Below are 20,769 nucleotides of genomic sequence, written 5' to 3' on the forward strand. Positions count from 1 at the left end.
TTGAGATCCTCCCCGCTGATTTTCAATAATATTGAAGTCTGGGAACTGTGACGCTCGTTCAGAAGCTTCTGACTTCTTTCCCTCTTAAGCGTTTCATGCTTGACTTGGAGGTTTATTTTGGATCATTGTTCTGTTTTTACCTCTTATTTTGTTTTGTTTTTTTTCCCTCGAACTTGGAGTTCGGCTTCTACACTTTTTTTTTTTTTTTTCCCATGACTCCATGAATTCACCGTTCTTCCGAACCTTCCGCTCTTTCTCCAGATGTCTCCAAAAAGGTCAGTTTTAAGTAGTTCAGCCCTGGAATCGTCTTCACCCTCCCGCCACAGCCTTAAGAACAGGTGGCTGAAGCTTTGTGAAAACAAAAATTGCCACATCCCTTTTCTGGTTTCCTATTATACCATATACAGTCCAGGTGTGGGCATTTATGTGGTAAAACGTGTAAAAGGCGACCCGTTTAATGCATTGTGTATGAGAGGAGGGGTCCCGTCCTGCCCCCACAGCAGTTCGCTGAAAGATGCACTTTGACCAGGGGTCCTGGCCGCACCTGGTGCCATCCAACTCCGCTCGGTCTGCCAAACATGGAGAGTTTTTTACAGACTTTCACACAGAACCCACGAAAAACGAAACCATTTTCAGCGTAATAGTCAACCCCCCTGATCTCCTCCTGCTCACACAGTTATGGCAGAAAGTCCATTAGAACAACATGACTTGTGAATATAATTGTCAGTGGTCTGTTAATATCGATATGATGCAATTTTTTTCTTTTATAAAGGGCTTGCGTGTGTGGTTTTAATAGCACATAATGATTCCACGTTACAGGTGTACGAAATAATATCGGTTTGTTTCGGTTTCAGCAAACCTGTGGCTCTTGATGTTTCAGTGTGCCCTTTATTAGATGTAAATGGGGTTGTACTTAATAAAAGTGTGTTCTGTTTTTTGTTCAGACCTTCTTGTCTGGACTGCTGGAAAAGTGCTGTTACACTTGCTGTCACTGTTGCTGTTTTTCTGGAAATGAAATTGTTCCAGGTTTGAAAAGGTGTGAAAGAGAGAATCAGGATGGAGGTGGACTGTGTGTGTGTGTGTGTGTGTGTGTGTGTGTGTGTGTGTGTGTGTGTGTGTGTGTGTGTGCAGCAACCTGTCACTCCCAGAAAGATCAAGAATAGGGGGAGATTTTTTGGTGAACCTGCTGCCCCCTTTACGGGCTGGATGGAAAGTCCTGCAAAGACCTGTCGACGTCACCATTGACCGGACAGATCTTTGCCTTTTGAATCGGGTGTGTTGGAAATCCATGTGTTTCAGTGCTCTTTTTTTTTTTTTTTTTTTTTTTTTGTCGTTTTGTGTGTTTAAAACCATTTTTACACCATTGCATCTCTGCATGTGAAAAAATTAATTTCTGCCCTCAAATCCACTTTTACGGTTTGCTTCATGCGAACACTTGCTGACTGTGGATCAATATCAGCTGTTTCCTCTTTACCTGAACTGTAACTGAGTAACATTTGAGTCGTACCCTCTTGTACCCCGCGTACCCTGTGACGCACTGTGTTTGTGGCCCTCCGTCATTCAGCGCCATCGCAGACAAAATGCGTCACCTGTTTCAAGCTCCTTTTTTTTTTACAACTCCTGCACATCGTGACTTCTTTTTTTAAATACATGTAGAGTTTTGAAAATTCTGTCCACGCAATCCCGGTGCTTTTCGAACAAGTGCGTTTGTAGCTGTTTGTTGCCGCTGTTCGAAAAGGTGAAGAAAATCAATAGCTTTGGGTAGAACAACCACTTGTAGTCAAATATGATGTATGTTAGAATTTTGATGATACAGTAGTCGCTATTGGCGTCGATCCCCTTTTCTAAATGGATCTTGTTCAGTGTGTTTTGAGCGTAGCCCTTGCTGTGCCGTCTGTGGTTTTGGCGTGGACATGTGCATGTGTTAAAAAAAAAAAAAAATCTTACAGGTGTGTGTGCGCTTGCGCAGGTCAGCATGGAACGTGTGCCCCCCCATGAAGCCTCACAGGCTCCCCAGCTCCGGTAGTGTCCGTGTGGATGGACGGAGGGACGGGTGTGAGTGCGAGTGTGTATTGGGAAGCAATGAAAACTTGCAGGCTTCAAAGTGTGACCTGCTTTTGTGTGTGTGTGTGTGTGTGTGTGTGTGTGTGTGTGTGTGTGTGTGTGTGTGTGCGCGCGCGCGCACCCACCCCCCCCTGCTGCTTTCAGAAATAAGTATTGGGGTCTTTCCTGTTCACTGTCAGCACTGAGGTTATGCAGCTGTCGTTTTGTTTGTTTTTATTTACTGTTTGTGAAAAGTTCAATTATACTTTTTTTTCTTTTTTACTCTTTTTTTTGTTTTAAAAAAAAAAAAAAAAAAAGTTTTACTTTGTCGCTTTCTTTCACTGCTTTTTACCGCAGCGTGATGCCTTAGTATCCTAGTTACGTAAAACACTGGTACAGTGTTATTTGTGGAATCCCTCATTGTGCCATTAAGGTGTATCGTGTGGAAAACTTCTGACAAGCACAGTGTTTTTTTCCTGGTTGGTTTTTGTTTTTTTTTTTTTTTAAAAGTGTTTTCATTTGTTTTCATCAGATTGCATCCTCAGTGATATGAAACGAAGAACAACAATGCCTTACGGAAGTCAGTACTGTGTCCTGAAGAGATCATGTCTGTGTTTGAACACTAGGGAGCGGTGAGTCAGTCGCAGGCAGACAAACTATGGATAGAAAAAAGAAAAAAAAAAAAAAAAAAAAAACGAGGGTTCACTGTAAATCTGTGTACCGCGTTGCACCGCGGTGTGAGGGCGACGGCTCGTTGTCTTGTCTCTTCTGGCATGGATAGCTGTGTACACAAATGCACGGAAGCTTATAAAAAGGAATAAAGTGTTATGTTTCGTTCATTGCTTTGTCCTACAGTCTTGTGTTATATTTATGAATAACAATGAACAACAGAAGTGACAGCAATGTATTATTGTCATTTATACACTTTCATAATATGACATATGATAATAACATGTTGCTTACTGCTGTTGAACACTTTGCTGGATTAGCCTGTCAGAATACTGCACATATTCTGTATATTTAGAAAGATGAGTTTTTGTGAGCTTTTGTTACAATGGACGATTGATTGATTGATTGATTGATTGATTGATTGATTGATGAAGCCAAAGCTGATCAAATGCAACTGGAAAGTTGTGGATGTTTAGTCTCGCAGACTATTAGTAAAGACTTAATCCCGTGTTACCAAGATTATTGGTTTTAAGATTTCAAAATTTTATGTTCATTTCCATGTTCTGTCATGATTTTCATCAGGCTGAAATGAAGTCATATCCATAATGGGGGGTTAAGCTCTTCACGAGACGTTGCGGCGCTGCCGACAATATAAATACACTTCTGTACATGGGAAGTGATTTTTACTTTCCAAATTCTCTTGCTTTTCGCTCATCGGTGACAATGTCGCAGGTTTGCTGGCGGAGACCGGATGGAAATTCGGAGGAAGGAAGCGCTCCAGGATGCATGCGTGTGTGTATGTGTGCGTCGCTGGGAGTCGCTGCTCCTGCACCGGGGGGGTGGGGGCGTCACGGCCGACTGGGGCAAAAAGGCGATCGATGACTCCGTGATATAAGTGGAGTAAAACGGTGTACAGGCGAGTATATAAAAATTGATTAACTCTTTAATAACGGCTCGGTGGCGCAGCGCCAGGCTCCCGGCTGAGGACGAGTGCCAGGCCTAATAAAGGCGGGTGCAGATTTACAGGGATGAGCCGCTGATGCGTGTTGCGTATCGATGGGGCCCGGCGGTGGGGGAGGGGCGCCGGATCGATGACGGCGCAGGCCGTGCGGAAGCCCGGAGCCTTAAGTGGGACGTTTCCGTGGTTTCCTGCTTAAAGTGCCGCCCTGTATTTAGCACGTTTGCGTTTACCTCTGTCAGTTCATCTGAATATTTCAATGCGCGTGTGATACATTTTTACCGCCCTGGTTGTTTTCCGATCAAATGTCACCCATTTCCAACTTTTTTTCCATCATAAAAATGGTTCCTACCATCTGATTTCCATAAGGCTTCGCGAGATCCTCCGCACCAGGTGTCTAAACACATAACGTTAATAATCGCCGGTTTCACTGAGTTTTACCTCTTTTACTCACATTTCGTACACCTGTGGCGTGTGTTCGCATCTGGGCACCATAGGAAATGAATGGCTGAGAATATCGTAAAGAGCAAAGAGTGTCAGATGCCAAACAACGAGTGGTATCCTCATCATAATTAGGATAAATGAGGTCTACAGACCATAAACTCCAAAAAAGAAAGAGTAGAACTTGTGATAATGATTAAGGAATGAAGCTTTTTAGAAGGTGTAACACAGTATTAGGTGACCATCTGTGTTTCATAATTACTCTATAAAAAATGACAATGGGTCGCCCAGTTTGGACAGGAACCCCGGAAATGGAAAGGTAGAGTAAGAACCCAAGGGTTAACTGGGTATCTACTAGAATATTTTGAAAGCACATCTTCTCCACGTTAAATGCGCACCGAGTTCATGCAGAACATGAAGCTTCATGTATTCAGCGGCGCAAATTTATGACGACGAATATTTAAGAATACTTTCAGCAATTTTAATTTAAAATATGTACTTTTCAATTATTTTGGCATGTCCTAATTCTGGAAACCGATACTATTCGAATGTGTTAAAGAGCACGTGGGCCTCGAGCGCCGCTTTATCTCTCTCGCACCCGTGTTTTATTAGACTCCGTTCCCTCGTGGCCCTTGCAGGGGCAGGAATAGGAGAAATTGTCAATTACTGCATTTACCGTGGTGCTGGCACCTGCCTTCAGGGATGCATTTTTTGTTACTCTTTGGTTCGTACGGTAGGTCGCCTGTTTGACGCCCGTCGCCAGGCTCCGTGTGACCGTTCCCAAATGTCTTTCCATTCCGGAGCAGGGGGGTTGGACTTCTAACTGCTCCGGTGTGTTTCTGCGACCGTGGTCATGTGACACAGCTGTTCATTTTGCGTCCTTCCGCAGGTCAGCTCCCACCACCCATGAGATACCTGCGATTGTAAGTCGTGCCGGGCAACACCCCTCGGCTCCTGCTGAGCCGTAAATGGTAAAAATACAGGCGGCGCGGCGGCGCGGCACGTAGCGCTCTGTCTCGCAGATGTGGCTTTTGTGCCCCCACAGAGGTGTTTTCGCTTTGCATCTTGTCCTCGTGTTCAGGTGGGTTTCTTCCAAGTGCTCTGGTTTCCTCTTACAGTGCAACAACGAATGTTTCGGGTGGACCGGTGACTCTAAATTGCCCGGTTTGTGTGTTACGCTGCTCTGTTGTATAGATGTGTGAATGACTGTAGGCAGTTTACCCTGGTGTACCTAACACTGTAAGTCACACCGGATAAAGGTGTCAGATAAATGCTAGTTAATAATCACTGTGGAGAAAAGTGTCTGCTAAATGAATTAAAGTAAAGTAAGTCAATTTAAGAGCAAAGTGACCTCAGCTGTTTCTGTGAAGAAAACACCCAGAGGAACGTGGTTCCTTCCAGTGACAGCACAGGCCTGGTGTGAAAGGCCTACAGGTAAAACATGGTTCTGTACTGCAGTGTACATGAGGAGAGAAACTTTTCTTTCAAATTATGATGGGGCCAATAAAAGTGCATTTTGTAAGCACTTTCTTACTGTGCTGGGATCATCACGAGAATTTGCATTGTGGGTATTGTATTGGAGGGGGTGCGGTGGCGCGGCGGGTTGGACCGGGTCCTGCTCTCCGGTGGGTCTGGGGTTCGAGTCCCGCTTGGGGTGCCTTGCGACGGACCGGCGTCCCGTCCTGGGTGTGTCCCCTCCCCCTCCGGCCCTTTGCCCCATGTTGCCGGGTTAGGCTCCGGCTCCCCGCGACCCCGTACGGGACGAGCGGTTTCAGACGATGTGTGCGTGTGGTATTGCATTGTGTGAAGCAGCTCTTGAAGACTGGATGGTGCACATGTCACAGTTCTCGAACTGCCAGGATGGACCCCTGCAAGGACAGCCTTGGACCCAGAGAACTTTCGAGATCTTCTCCGAGCCTCTGCTAGTAACTATGACGTCACAGCCAAGTCACCGTGACGTCACAGCCGAGTTGCTAGGATACCATAGCCGAGTAGCTGTGATGCCATAAGACATCGCCAGAAGGTGTGCGAAAGCGCATGGGAAGAGTGTGACGGGATTCCGTACGCAGAGCCCGCTGTGAGCCTTGGAAGCTCTCGAAAACAGCGCAGTACGTGTGATGTCCAAGCCGCTGCCCGTGGACTCGGAGGACCCCGGGTTCGAATCCCACCTCCTGCCGCAGTACCCTCGATCGTGGTACTTGAAAAGTACCGAGCTGCAGAAATGGGTAAATCGGCATAAGCCGCTTTGGAGAAAAGCACCTGTGGAATAACTCAATGTAGACAGACTGAACAATAAGAGCATAATTACTTTTGAAGGAGAGCCGCTGTTTAACGTCACGTGTCGCTCTGCTGCAGTTTAGTAGCTCATTTTTGTTTCGTTCATTTTTTTTCGTTTTCTACTGCCTGAAACCTCTGAAATGAACCGGCGATATTTTCTAATTCGTGACCACACGGAAAGCGCGCAGAAGACCACGACGATGCCCGGTGAATGGAATTATCACGGCCGTTTCGCCGCAAGGTTCGCACGTAAGCGAAACGAAACACCTTTCCTGCCCCCCGGTGACTACCGACACCACGTGCCTTCCTGTCGGGTCACTTCAAGGAAGAAGGCAATTCTCAGGGCTTACGTGACTTTTAACGTTATTTTTTTACATCAGCGGTCTCGTCGAGCCTCCTGCCATTTTCGAAACGCCCTTATAGTTTCTTTATGGTAAATCGTACGAGTTTAGAGGGAATTATGCGTAAACTCCAAATCGCTGTCTTATTCCTAAGGAATCCCACTCATTCCTACGCCACGGTGGGCGCGGATAACTACGCTGTTTGGGAATATTGAGGATTTCCCTTTCGTTGACTGGATGACCGAACACCTGAACCGGTGACATCGCTTACGGGTTAAGTGGCGAAGCGCTTGGAGACGCCGTGGCTGTAGACGCTTCATAGCGGCGCCGCTGCCACCCGTCACAAGGCGTCTCCTTAAATAAAGTCCCACTAATTCCCGAAAAGGCTCACGGCCCACAGCTTCGTAAAAATCCAATCCCCCCCCCCCACGAAACAGCACCTTTATTGGCACCATCTACATGAACTGAACGGCTTATGGTGAAGTTTCTTTTTTCTGCCCCCCCAATGAAATGTGGACAAAATAATCCTTTCGCAGCTGGCATAACGTTTAAGGAGCCGGAAGCGTTTCCAACGGAATATCGGAGCACGGACTACGCTCTTATTTAGTTTTAACCTCCTTTTACGGACCCAAATTCCAGGGGTTTGCGTTAGAACATTTTAATGACCGTATTCAGCCTGGATTCTGATAATTATTATTATTTGTGGAGCATTACATTTCCGTTCTTGAAACAAACAAACTGTCAGTTAGATTATTCATTTTTATTCACTGAAACAGTAACATTCACTTATAAATTATTACTACTAAGTGCAATTTACAGACCGTAGCAGCATATAGTCACGTTTAAATTTACACCTTAATTTCTAATTCATCGGTATTCTAATTATGTTCCCTTCCTTTATGTTTATTTATTTATTACAGTTAGTACAGATTTCCAGCCACTGGTACAAAGTTGTCTTCCGGTCGTGCACCTTCTCCCGCTTCTGAACTCCGAAATGTGACATTTGCCAGGCTGGTGGGACAGAACGAGCAGAATATTTAGAAGCGAAGGAAAGTGTATGAATCCATGACACGCTCATTATAGGGACACACACCGAAGGAACACCGCATGTCTCAGGAGTTGTGCACAGGCTACCGACAACACTGAAATAGGGAAACAAAAGTGCCATTCTGTACAGCGAGATATTTATTATAGGGGCAACCAGTGACATTTCTTTATACCCAACTCATCCCGTGTCCATAGAAACCTTATAAAAGTACTCAGATACCCGCATTTCATTATTTTCCATTTACAAGCATATGTACAGAGAATTCTCGTATAGTCATAGTTCATTGGTTGTTCAGACTCCGTTGCGCACAGATGGTGTGTTCTTTATGAAAGAACGCACTGAAAGGACTGTATATGTGGGCCGTTTACTTCAGTACCGAGGATTTTTTTCCCCCCAAAGGTCGACGTGAATAAATGTGTGTTGAATCTCATAACCTCACATTAACAGTCAGTAGGAGAGACCTTGATTATAATAATAATAATAATAATAATAATAATAATTTTAGTGTCTATTTTTTGACATTTCAGACATTGCGGATTTTAGGGCCATTGAGGATCCTGCTTTTTTTTGGTGGACTCGCGCTAGGAGCTCAGACACGGCGAGTGAATCTCCACTGCGCCGCTACAGCAAAACGCAAAACAAAAGGATGGAAGGAAAGAGAAGAGAAGAGACGAAATAAAAATGAACGACTTGTGCCCCTTGTCAGATGGAACAGCTCGGCCAGTTCTGAATGTCAGAATAATTTCTACGTGCGCCGGCCGCATGGCGCCAACATCGTCCGAGGGGCGGTAAAGCGGGAGGAGGGAACGCTTTTCACCACTAGGTGGCACTGCTTTTAAACTATGTGGTCGACGGGAGCGACGGAGTCCGCCACGGCAAAAACACGGGGCCTCGCACGCTGCCACAGCTGAAATACACAAGTATAACACATGGAGACAATGTCGCTTTGTGCTTGATGACGACTTGGGTGCCAAAGGAATGTTTACAGGAATAGAAGAACAAAGGGAACACGTTGCTGGTGTTAAAACCGGTCAGGAGGACCTCGGGCCTTTCCGGTCTTGCTCTCCGTCCCTGGTGGACGCCATCAAACTTTTGGAATTGTCCTCTGCTACGCCGCTCGTGCCCTCGGTCTGCAGGAAGTCCGCCGGAAACCCGGAGGCGCCCGAACCTGGATGCGGGAGGGGGGCGGGAGACGAGGAGGCCGTACGGAGCTCTTGGGGCCTATTTGGGTGAGCCTTCTGGGTGGAGCGCCCTCCACATGCTCCCCCCCCCCCCCCCGTGCCGCTGCGGGCAGCCTCACGCCGTGGGACGGGGTAACGCGGAGCGACACGCTGTCCCGGGTGACGACGGTTGAACGAAGATCGTCGCGGGGGGCGGCGGCGGCAGCAGCAGAAGGAGCAAAGAAGTGCGGGACGAGGGTTCCGCCGAGAGCCCGTTTAATGGGCGCCATTTCTTCAGCCGTTACGCACGTTCGTCTTTTTGTCCCGGCGTCGCACAAAAGAGGTCAAATTAACCCGTCTGCGCCACGTCAAAAGCTCTTCTTGGCTTTTGGGCGCCGCCGGGGACGCAGCGTCACACGGGGCTGCCGAGGGGACTCGGCGGTCCCCCATCCATGTGTCACGCTGACAGGACCTTTAATTGGGCCGCCGCCGCCGCGTCCAATTCAGCCGAGACGAGCGGCGGGAAGCGGCCGATGACAAGATAACTGCCGCCTTTCACCGCGGCGAAGGTTAGCGCTCCTCCGGCGTGGGCGTGAGCGACGGCAGGGCCCAGGGGCGTCGGCGAGGCGTCTCTGAGGAAGCGCTGGAGAGGGCGACGCCGGGGTTCGAGCGGCTCGGTGCGGGTGAACGAGAGGCCGCGGGTCCGGCGTCTCACGCGGTCAGCGGGAACTGGTCCTGTTCCGGAGGCTTCTTCACCCAGGTGCCGAGGCCAGCGTCCCGCAGCGACGCAAACAACTGCCGCTTCGCTGTTTGGTAGGGCCTCGCCGCCAGCTTGGCCTCGCAGTACACGAGCGGCTCGTCCCCGCGGCCCGACGCGCTCAGCTGCCGAGTACGGGGCGGGGTGCGGGTGTTCGGGGCGGGGGCGGGGGGAGCAAAACAAAACGAATGAGGCGGCACAAACGGGGAACTTCAACAGCTGTGTAATCTTCCCATTTAAATTTCACAAGCAATTTAACATTCTCTGTGCTTTTGTGCATTTTCTTTGTTGCAAAAAAAAAAAAAAAAAAAAAAAAGAGCAGCAAATGAGGATACCGGAGCGAGGGGGGGGGAAAGTTTCTTTTGAGATTACTGCGCCTCTTCTTGCGTGTGATATTGAGCACACAGCCTTTTCTCTGCAAAGCCCTTCAAGTACTATTGGAAATAATTATGATTTGTTAGTCGCGGCGTTTTAACCGGTGCCGTTTGGAGCGGCGATGATATGTGTCGCGTTTCCACGATGAAGTTTAAACTACACTTTGCGTTCCCTAACAGACTCATCCCTAACAACCAGGGCCTTTGAGGCGTTCTGGTTCTCCCGGCGAAAACTGAATATGCAAACATCCTCTGAACGGCCGACGCGTCGGCGCTCCTTCGGAAACTCTCTGGAGCATGGTAGTGTGGGCAGTACCACGGTAAAGTCTCGCCGACAGTGTAAAACAACAGTCGTTGCCTGGTTAATGTGAGGAGACTCGAACCCTGCCAGCGAGCGCACTAACTATGCCGCTAGGGCACACGCCCTCTACTATGAGCAGTGCCCTTTTAATTAAACAGCTGGGAAACGGCAGAATAAAATTAATTTAGTGCAAATTTGCTGAAAAAAACACATTAAAAACAATGTAGATATAATACTATAAAACTGTTATGTAATATGCAAATAATGGGTAATATTCCTTTCCTTTGCCCGTGATGTCATGTTATGGACATATAGTAAAGAAGATAATAATTTATGTTTTAGAAATAGTTAATATCAATATTCATGCATTTACAGCACACCTATGAGCTATATGCATGTGTGGGCTGTGCCACCTGTGCAGAAGCCAATATGACTGGTTAGTCTCACGGGTTCAGTCGAGGACGTGAGTCCGAATGAAAACGTCCTTATGAGGGCGCTCGGCAAAGCGACCGTTAGCGAACGTGGTTCGGAACGCACGTCTTGTTTATAAGCGACGGCGGCAGTGAGCGTTCCACGCTGCAGGCGCCTTCTTCTCGCTCGTCGTGCGACAGAGATGAGAGATGTGGCACCCGGGCGCGAGGCACGGGGCCCGGTACGCCGAACGTGGCCTGCGGGTCGCTCTGCCGAACCGGCACTGACCTTGCGGTGGAGCCGCGCCCAGCGGGCGAAGAGGGCTCGCTTGCAGAGGCGGGAGGCTGTCCCCGAGTCCTTCCTCTTCCCCGTAGCGGCGTTGACCACCTCCATCTGCCCATCGCCGGCCGTCCAGTTGACACTGAAGCAGGGCGACTTCCCTGGTTGATGGCCGTCGCTCTGACTGAGGCCTGGAACACACACACACACGAGAGGGCGGAATCACTGGCTGGAGTTGTGACGTTGGATGTGCTCCTAGACACCCTCTTACAATCTAACATTACAGCACTTACTATAGTACAGAGTCCCTGCCATGTGCTGTTCTCTAGGTACGTCTCCTTAGAGGACTCGCTAGGCCCGCGGAGCAATGTATTTTCAGGAGAAATCGAAAGTTACAACAAAATAAAATTTTTCATATTTTTAATATTTTTTCAATGATTATTAAAGGTGTGGTGGAAGAAAATACTGCTACTAATACATGCGTTTCCCAATGCAGCACTGTGGGTGTTTTCTGCAGTTGCGTTACTCCCACTACTGCCATTCGACCCGTAGTGCTGCCACAATGTTCGTACAGAATATATATATATATATATATATATATATATATATATACACACGCATTCTGTTTATATAAACATATGCATATATTTCTTCACTGTAAATTAATCAAAGTTTCAAAAACAACTCGTATTTATATGTATCTGGTGTGTGTGTATAAATGCTGTACATTCTCCAGATTTCCCTAACAGTCTTTCGTATATGATTGATTGGTCACTTTCAGAAATGCTCGAGAACCAGCCTTCCTTACTGTCATTTTGTAAAGGTGGCAAAAGGCCAAATCCAACACAATAATTCAACCACATCTGCTCACGCATACATTTACATTTATTAATTTTGTTTTTCTCCAAAGGGACTTACAGTGATTTACCCATTCAAACAGCAGGGTAATTTTTACTGTATAAAGTGTAAGTACATTGATCAAGGCTATAAAAACAGGAGGCTGGCTATGGACCTGGCACTTAAATAATATTTGACATCAGTCCTGAAGTACAGATGGTAGTGGAATGGTTAGAGTGGCTGCGTTTGGCCCTGAAGGTTGCAGGTTTGATCCCTGCTTCTGCGTAGTCCCCTCGAGGAAGGTAGTTATACTAAATTGCTCCAGTAACATTAACCAGCTGTGTAAATGGGTGAAATAATTGTGAGTTGCTTTGGACAAAAGCGTCCGCTAAATGAGTAAATGTAAATTACTTGTAATACTGTGAATGAGCGATGCATTTTTTTTATGATATTCGCTCCATCGCGTTTGTCCCCTTCGGAAACAGCCCAGCCCGTTTTGAAAGATCTCGCACCAAAGCGCCTCCTGCTTGGTAGGAATAATACTCATTGATCTCATTACACGAGATGGACACGGCAGCGAATAAACAGCTATTTTTAATACATAAGCATTAAGGTCTTGACAGTACATGCAGTTGAGGAGTCTTCTGAGAACTCATGGCATTCCTCTGCGTTGACGCACAAGCGGTCAAAAAAGCTGAATGAAGATGCAGAGAACTCCCACAAGCACATCTGAATGTAGATATGCGTGGCAGACACGCGTGTGAGATTCCTGGCAGGAGACGCACCCGTGCGTCCGACGCGACTGTCCGAGGCTCGGCCTCCCGCCGCCGAGCGCGGCGTGTTCGCTGCGGGCTGAACCGATGACCACTGAGACAGATCAATAACCTGGGAGATGCTCACCCCACAGCCCGCAGAGGGACCCCAAAGCAGAATAGAAAAGCACAACTGGACACGAATCACGATTTCATCGTTTGTAACCGCAGCGTAATGACGACAAGAGCAATAGCGGCAACTCTGAGAAGTCATTTCTGAACAAACTAATAATGCAAAAAATGAAAATGATGTTCATATTTACCAGCAATCAGAATTTAATGTGCTAGTATTTGCTTGATCGTACGATAATATGGATTTAATGCCATTTATTAATAATGTCTGAGAGGACAAAGAGGAAATTCTCGTCTGCCGATGATTTTTTTTTTCGATCGCCTGTAAAACAGTTTAATGAATGTTTTGTTTCTGCAAATCCAGCAGTCTGCTCACATGTGATTCGAGGGAGTCTCACGACTTAAAAACGGGGGCGGGGACCGGCTTTTGCGACCGCAAACTTCTAATGATAATCCGGCCGACTCGGCGTACAGCTGTCAGGGCAGCGGGCGCGCGGCGCTTGGCGGCGTGAATGAAAAGGCCAGGCCAGGGGCCCATCGAGCCCTCATTTGCACAGGATGATGAATGGAGGTCCCCGGCCCCGCTCCCCCCGCCGGGCCGTCCGTGTTGAATGCCCCTGATGAGGGGTGTGATTGAATCGATTTCAAGGATGCCTGCTCCGAGACCCTCCTTTTGTTGCCCGAGTTCCGCGGTGGGCTCCAGAACAAAGATCAGCTGCTGCCATCTTCACGCAGGGCAACCGTGCTCTCTCAGGCTCTTCCATTCCTCACATCCTCCGTGGATATATTTCAACAGTCACATTACGGACAAACACATTTATTAAATAACGTAAAATTAAGTACACTTCCAGGATCTCGGTCCTGAAAATCACAATGTGCGTCTGGAATAATTATTACTCGTAATTAGAAATAATTTCTAATAATTATTTCAGCATTACAATGCCACATAGGAATGTGCTGCGTATGGATTCATAGAAATCAGCGAGGGCCACTTTTTCAGATTAATTTTGTCTCGGCTTAGACATCTCCAATTGCCTCCTGAGACAAAGGGTAAAGCGAACGGTGTATGAACGTGCAAAATCAAGGTCAGGGAAATTCCACAAGCGTTATGATAAGACTCACCGAACGATTGCTGCCGATCTCTATGTATCGCAGGGAATCATGTCCCTTTGCGCTGGTGGTTATGAGGACAAATCTGTCTGGTGGATCCTGCCTCTTCCTACCATTTCCAATCAAACCGGTCAATATGCTGTCAGTTAGGTCAGAGGGATGATGATGATAGAAGTGGCAAGTCGACAGATCAAATAGGTTAGCTTGCCGAGGCTGAGTCTGCGCCAGGGCCCGTCAACGTGCCGGAGGTGTTTGTGTGCTTGAGTTGGGCTGAGAGAAAGGGACTGGGAAATGTATCCTTGGCCATGTTACTCATGATACACATTCTGGAGTATTTCACAGAAACCCAGGATAGTGCTTGAAGCAGGTTTGTGTGCTATGAAATAGCAAACAGCTGCCAGTAAACACAAATATTACAATTTAAACTTCAGATAATAATTTTTTTTTTTTTGCTTGGGTTTTTTGTTTATATATTTCAAAATGTAAATATATTTACCGCTAACCTTGGGCCTGGAAAACGAATTTTAGGTTTGATAGGCTAGAGATCAGTGCTGACAGCTATACAGGTCTTTTTAGCATTGCATATGCCCAAACAGATCCCCCAACCCACACTGAAATGCCCGGGAGGAGTGGGCAGTCACTCGTACTTGGGAGGTTTGTTTTTCTCCCTTTTTTTTACACTTCAGAGTTTTTTTTGTTTTCCTCTCCTCAGCTGCCTGCTGCATTACACTACAGTGAACATAACTGTGCCTTATCACACTGCAATATTGAATAATTCCAAGTAGTATTGTTCGGAGCTCTCTGCCTCTCCAGTATGAAGGAATTTCTAAAAAAAATAAACTGAATAAAAAAATGTATTAAAAGTGAAAATATATTTCTTAATTGGCACCACATGGAGATAATGTAAAACTGGACATAGTGATGCAACTTAAAAACACATTGTGTCATACAGGCATTTAGTATATAGGGCTGTTTTCTGAAGTTTAAGTTGAGTTATGTGGATATTTTCCACAGTGCAACTGCACAAAAGACTTTCTAAAGACTTCCTGAAGCATCTTTTACACATCAGCCACTCTTCAGGCATGTTCTACCAGTTGGAAAGCATAAGGGAAGTGCAAGCGTTCTTCTGATCGGGTTAACAAAAAAATTAAAGAGAGTTCACAGTGTGTTTATTTGAGTTTTTTTGGGGTATGTATGATGATGGGGATGCGAGGGACCACGTACCACTGAGCAAGAGCTGGTTGCGCCTGTACGGTGGTGGCAGGCTGCCGAGGGGCTCCAGGCGGCGGGCGAGGACCCTGAAAAGGTGGCCCGGGTGCCGCGCGCTGCCCACCGTCAGGCTGTGTAGATACACAGGCTCCAGAAAGTGCGCAAGAAGGGAGCCCTGGACGCCCAACACGCTCCACCTGGGGACACGGGACAGGATGGTGTCATACCACAGATCAAGGGCAACACCCACAGTCACCGCTAAGACGAAGGAGTGTGTGTGTGTGTTATTGCTGCAGGGGGTGCAGTACAAGCCACGCATCCATCAGTGGGCACGGAGGAAATGCACGCTGAATACGTTTCATCCGCGGATGTGCCTTTTTTAAAGATCCAGAAGTGGCTCGCTGACTTTAACTCTGACTCGTAAAGTCAACGCTCCCAGCGCAGCGAGACTACACACAACACACACTTGCGAGCTGCGTTTGCATGTTTCCGACTCCATCAAAGTCAACGAGACAGGACTGCTGCCCCAAATTTACATTTGTTCATTTAACTGATGCTTTTCTCTAAACCAGCTTATAACGTTAAGATACGTGAACTTATTTTCTCATTTGTACAGCAACGGGATTTTTTTTTTTTTCCGGGAGCAAATCGGGGGAAGGACCTTTCAAGAGTACTACGGGTGTAGGTGGGATTCAGACCTGCACCCTTCAGGTCCAAAGGCAGAATGTGCTCCGCACCTGAGGTTACTGGACTTGATGAGATGCTTTAAACACAGTGGTTGTACACTGTAAAACGATGCTCACTGTATGAATATCACAGATATAGTCTATTATTTATATAATGCCGTCTGTTACTACAAACAGTCAAAATGCAAGATGAACTCAAAACATTAAAAAGTTCAGTGAAATAAATGAACTAAACGAATTTAACTTTGGCTACATCTTGAAGGCATCTGTTACACACATAAATACTGACACCTCCTGCAAATTTTAATTTGAAGTCATGGGTTAACCATTCCTTGATATAAATATCAACTATGCAGTTTTTAAACTTGTTCAGCTCTTTTCTTGCTAAGAGCCAGTGCAGCAATTTAAAAAAAAAATTATATTTTCTTGGAAACAAATGAACATATTGGAGCCTGCTCGGTCGCAAACCCGCACTGTGTACCCTGGCATGTGCTGCCTAGTGAACTTATGAAAAGCACAATCAACGGCAAGCATTGCGCTGCAAATTTTTACGCCATTGTTCTCGCCGTTAATTAATGTTTCTTTATCATTGCTGCAATTACCGCGTTTTCCTTTTCCCTTCACATCTCTGTTTATGATTAATAATGAGTCATTACATCTTGCGCTCCTGCAAGAGCCTTCCAAGAACTACCAAATAATTCATACGCGAGTCCCCTGTACCTGGAGAGCAATCTGTTCGAGGGATCTGTCACACCTATTGTGCGAAAAGAAAGAAAGAAAGAAAGAAATAAATAAAAGCACTCAGTTTGGGTTCCTTTTTTCCCCCCTCTCACCCAAAACAGAAACAATTTAGCTTGCAATATTAATTTGCCCAGGATGCAGTGCTGTGAATTAGAAACATCTTTTAATCTCATGCAAGAAAAGACAGCCATCTGGCCGCTGTAAGAACTGACGGGGGAGTCTCCGCCTCTCCCTCCTATACGCCGCTCTCTTGCGCTCCGTAAATGTGCCCATTAAAGTAATGTGTTCATCTACATAAAACTCCAATGGAATATAAAGGATAATATTCATACAAAATCCATTTGAGGCTTCAATTAAAACTGCTATTGGCTTAATTAAACATCTATTTTGGTCAGGCGAGTAGCCGTCCTTTAGTTTCCGAGTAGGCGGAGGAAGCGAAGAGGAGGACGGGTGACAAGCCGTGCCACAGGTCAACCTGCCGAACAGACATGTTTGCCTTGTTTGAACCTTCTGGAAGAGGCCTGGGCTACGGATAAGGACTTAAGCCTCTCCTTGCTCCTTGCTCCTTGCTCTTGAGCGCAACCTTGATTAGCTGCCCCCAGCGACCCGCTGACTTCAGTCCGAGTACCAGTATGATTTACGGGGATATAAAACGGAGGGGCGGGGGGGGTGGGAGCTGTATGTCCCTTTCCTTCTTATTCTATTTTTTTTTTTTGGTCAAGTAATTGCTTTCACCCCGGCGCTGACCTGGCTAGATTTAATCGGACCGTTTCCAGCCCTGGTGAACTGAATCAAATTGGTCAAATTAACTGCAGTCGAGGGAAAGGGGATCCCCTTGTGCGCCAATCCCACCACGCGACGGCAGCTTAACAAAACTCCGCACAATGGCTTCTTTATGAATGTGCGTAAAGGCTTTGAAAAGTCTGCGCTGTTCTCATGCCTGGCAACGATATATACTGCGTGCGTACGGCCTTTTTCTGCCTTAGGAAGGTAATTCGCTGCTGGAAAACCCTTCGAACGGTGAATTCTCATAAATCAAATTTGTAATTACCATTAGATTCTATGGTAAAAATTGCTACACATTCTTGCGCACTATTACTGACACCTGTCAATAGCGCCAAATCACCAAATCCCATTCAAATGGACACAGTTACTTTCATCACCAAAATCCAAATGCAGTCGTCGTGAATGCAAAGCAATGCCTCGTAAACGAAAGCAGTGTATTAAGCAAAACGTCTCGTAATGCGTAATTCCGTCTCCGCCCGAACGAACGTACCTCGAGGAGTGACCGTACGTATAGTTTTGCTTCACGCGAGTCTTAAAATTTTCTAAATCTTTACAGCAAAACTGAGGCATTGCCCATTTACTGCGGAAATGCGTAGAAAGATTTATCTATGTATGCATATCCATCCTGCTGTGAAATACAGCTCCCCTGCATCAATTTTAAAATGAGAAGCATATCACAAATCTAATATTAGATATCTGCCTTTTAAGCCCCATAATCATGCAACATTTAAGCTGTGATTCCAGCGGTTCATGGAAAGAAATCCCTTAATAAAGGCACACCTGTAATCATTTTGCTGCACTACCACTCGACTGTCAAAGTGCCACTGCGGAGCTGCACACTCAGGGCTTTGCTTCCCATTCCATTTGTATTTCTTCATTTAGCTCGTGCTTTTCTTCAAAGCAGCTGACAATGTAAGATGTGTGCACTTAGTGCCTTACAATGATTCACCCACTTGCACAGCTGGGTAATTTTTACTGTAGCTATTCAGGGCAAGTGCTTTGATCGAGGGGGCTGCAGCAGGAGGTGGGACTCAAACCTGGGTCCACGTGTGAAGGCAGCAGGACTAACCACTGCGCCACCTGCTGCCCCAGCTAAAGACAAACTTAACTGTGGTCTGGTTTTCTCTCTGGCTCTGGCCACAGAACTACCCTAACCACCCAAAGGCAGATTTAGGTCTCTTATAAGTTACCATAGTGAGTATTCAAGGATGTGACCTGACCTCCTTTCGCACATGCATTGTCCCTTAGTCTGATATTAATCTCTTAACTTTACTTTGTTCTGTTAATATTTAACTGTTTATGTTTCAAGTCATATTTTAATTTAAGCTTGGTAATTTTAAGCTGGTAGTGTAGTGGTTAGCACTGATGCATTTGGACCAAAAGGTTGCAGGCTCAAATCCCACTTCCAGCTGTAATACCCTCGAGCAAGGTAAAGTAAAATTACTGAGCTGTGTAAATGGGTAAACAATTGTACATACCATTGTATTGTAAGTTGTTTTGGAGAGAAGTTTCGGCTAAACGTAAGAATGAATGTCATACATCTACCTACAACTACTGACTTTTCACATCATGGGTCTCAGTGAAGGATCTCTTACCCTGACAGACGCCAGGCCTACCTGGAGATCTTGTCTGTACAGGACATGGTGACCAGCTGCTCGCCCTGCAACACCCCGTCCCAGGCCTGGGCGTCCGTACGAGAGCGCACCGGCAGGGTCCCCTCCCCGGACTCGATCTTGGTCCGCAGGTGACTGTGGAACTTCTTCACGGAAGGGCGTCCACTATGTACTGGGGGAAGGAACAGCTTCATGAGTGGAAGCACTGAAATAATAAACAGCACCGAAGACTACGAACTACAGATATTCACTCCTAACTATACACACGCACACAGTTTACAACCACCTGTCCCAAGCAGGGTCACAGCAAGCTGAAGCCTAACCCGGCAACAAAGGGTGCAGGGCTGGAGGGGGTGGGGATACCGGTCCATGGCAAGGCACCCCAAGCGGGACTTGAACCCCAGACCCACCGGAGAGCAGGCCCCAGCCAAGCCCTTTGCGCCACCGCACACCCCTAGCTGCATTGAGTTTTATTTAAAATTTATATAACTATAATCCATTATCTGCAGAACAACTGATCCTTTCAACAGGTGTATAAAGTATGAATTTTTTCACATTGATGTAAGTAAACAGGGGTGGCAGGGTGAGTAGCGCTGTTGCCTCACGGCACCTGGGTGGTGGGGGAGAACATGGGTTCGAACTCTGCTCATTCTTTGTAGAGTTTGCATGTTCTCCCTGTGTCTCCATGGGTACCCCCCCTCCTCTAGCCTTGTGCTTCTGGGATAGGCTCTGGTTCACGGTGACCCTGCTCAGAATCAGCAGTTACTGAAACCGGATGGATGGACAAGTAAAAGGTAAAATGCTTCAGTTATGTACTTCCATGTTTACAAAATGCTTATCAACATAAAGAAATGTTGATTAGATCTTAAAAATGCAGTTATAACATGTGGGAGACCTGCATAACGTTCAAAGTAACAGAAAATAAATTATATACTTAGAAAAGTGCGGAAAAGTAAATGGAGCGAACATTAAGTCAAGGCTTTTACTATTCACTAGCTAAAGAAAAAACTAACTAAAAAACCTGTATATTTTAGAAATGAGGAGGAAGGATTTTATTGAATTTGGCATATTTTTGTGAAATCGCTTCCTAATCTCATACTAGTGTATCATATAATTAGCATTAAAGAATTAAGAATATTAAAACATAAATATCTAAACACCGATTGAAGTGTCAGAGCTGAACTAAACAGAAAAAAATTTATTCCTGCAGTATATTTTGGTCTGTTTATTTAGAATTTTCTGTTGTTCCTCAATAAGTGAACTAAAAAAGAAAAACTCGAAGGAGTGTGTTCTACATAATTAACAGTCTAGTTAGCTTCTAAATTGTTTTTTTGTTTTATCATAGAGATGATAATGGAAATTATGAAGATTATGCCAATGATGATTATGGCAGTTACAATGATAGTCATCTGGAGCTTATATTCCGGTGGCTTCACGTATCAATTTTCCAAAAGACCATATGGCTCTTATTGCGGAGACGCCGCACTTCTTAAATCGGTGGCTTCCCATACAGTCAGTATGTACATTGAATGGAACTGTGACGTGTGTCTTTTCGCACGAGCTTTTATCTTTCATCATGGAGCACTGAATGCGTGTATTAATGTATTATACATAAATACGTATTCAGAGATGTCTGGTGTGATAACTTAAAAAAAAAATACGGCTGTCACGTTTACATCAAATAGCACTACAAGAAGGGCAAAGATGGAGACACTTTCCTGTAGGAGTGTAAAGATGGATTTATGCCTCTTTGCTGTTATGACTTCCTGATGCAATGAGGCCCCAGTTAAGCTTTAAGTTCTTCTCTGAAGGGTTTGAAGAACGGGAAAAAGGTATTAGAGAGG

At 45.9% G+C, this 20,769-nt stretch overlaps 1 protein-coding gene across 2 annotated transcripts in view; it reads right to left on the reverse strand.

The window, feature by feature from the left end:
• Positions 1-9,542: 9,542 nt before the first annotated feature.
• Positions 9,543-20,769, reverse strand: part of adarb2 (adenosine deaminase RNA specific B2 (inactive)) — a 125,115-nt gene continuing 113,888 nt past the window's right edge. Inside the window, exons 7-10 of one of the 2 annotated variants that reach the window (XM_029246365.1) lie at positions 18,929-19,097; positions 15,115-15,296; positions 11,069-11,250; positions 9,543-9,819 (exon numbers count right to left, since the gene is read on the reverse strand). In XM_029246365.1, the coding sequence (XP_029102198.1) occupies positions 9,649-9,819; positions 11,069-11,250; positions 15,115-15,296; positions 18,929-19,097 (704 nt within the window). In that variant the 3' untranslated portion in view covers positions 9,543-9,648. Of the gene's footprint in view, positions 9,820-11,062; positions 11,251-15,114; positions 15,297-18,928; positions 19,098-20,769 lie in introns of both variants that reach the window. The other variant, XM_029246366.1, reaches the window with a different exon arrangement.

This window comes from Scleropages formosus, chromosome 19 (genome assembly GCF_900964775.1).
Source record: "Scleropages formosus chromosome 19, fSclFor1.1, whole genome shotgun sequence".
Classification (NCBI taxonomy): Eukaryota; Metazoa; Chordata; class Actinopteri; order Osteoglossiformes; family Osteoglossidae; genus Scleropages; species Scleropages formosus.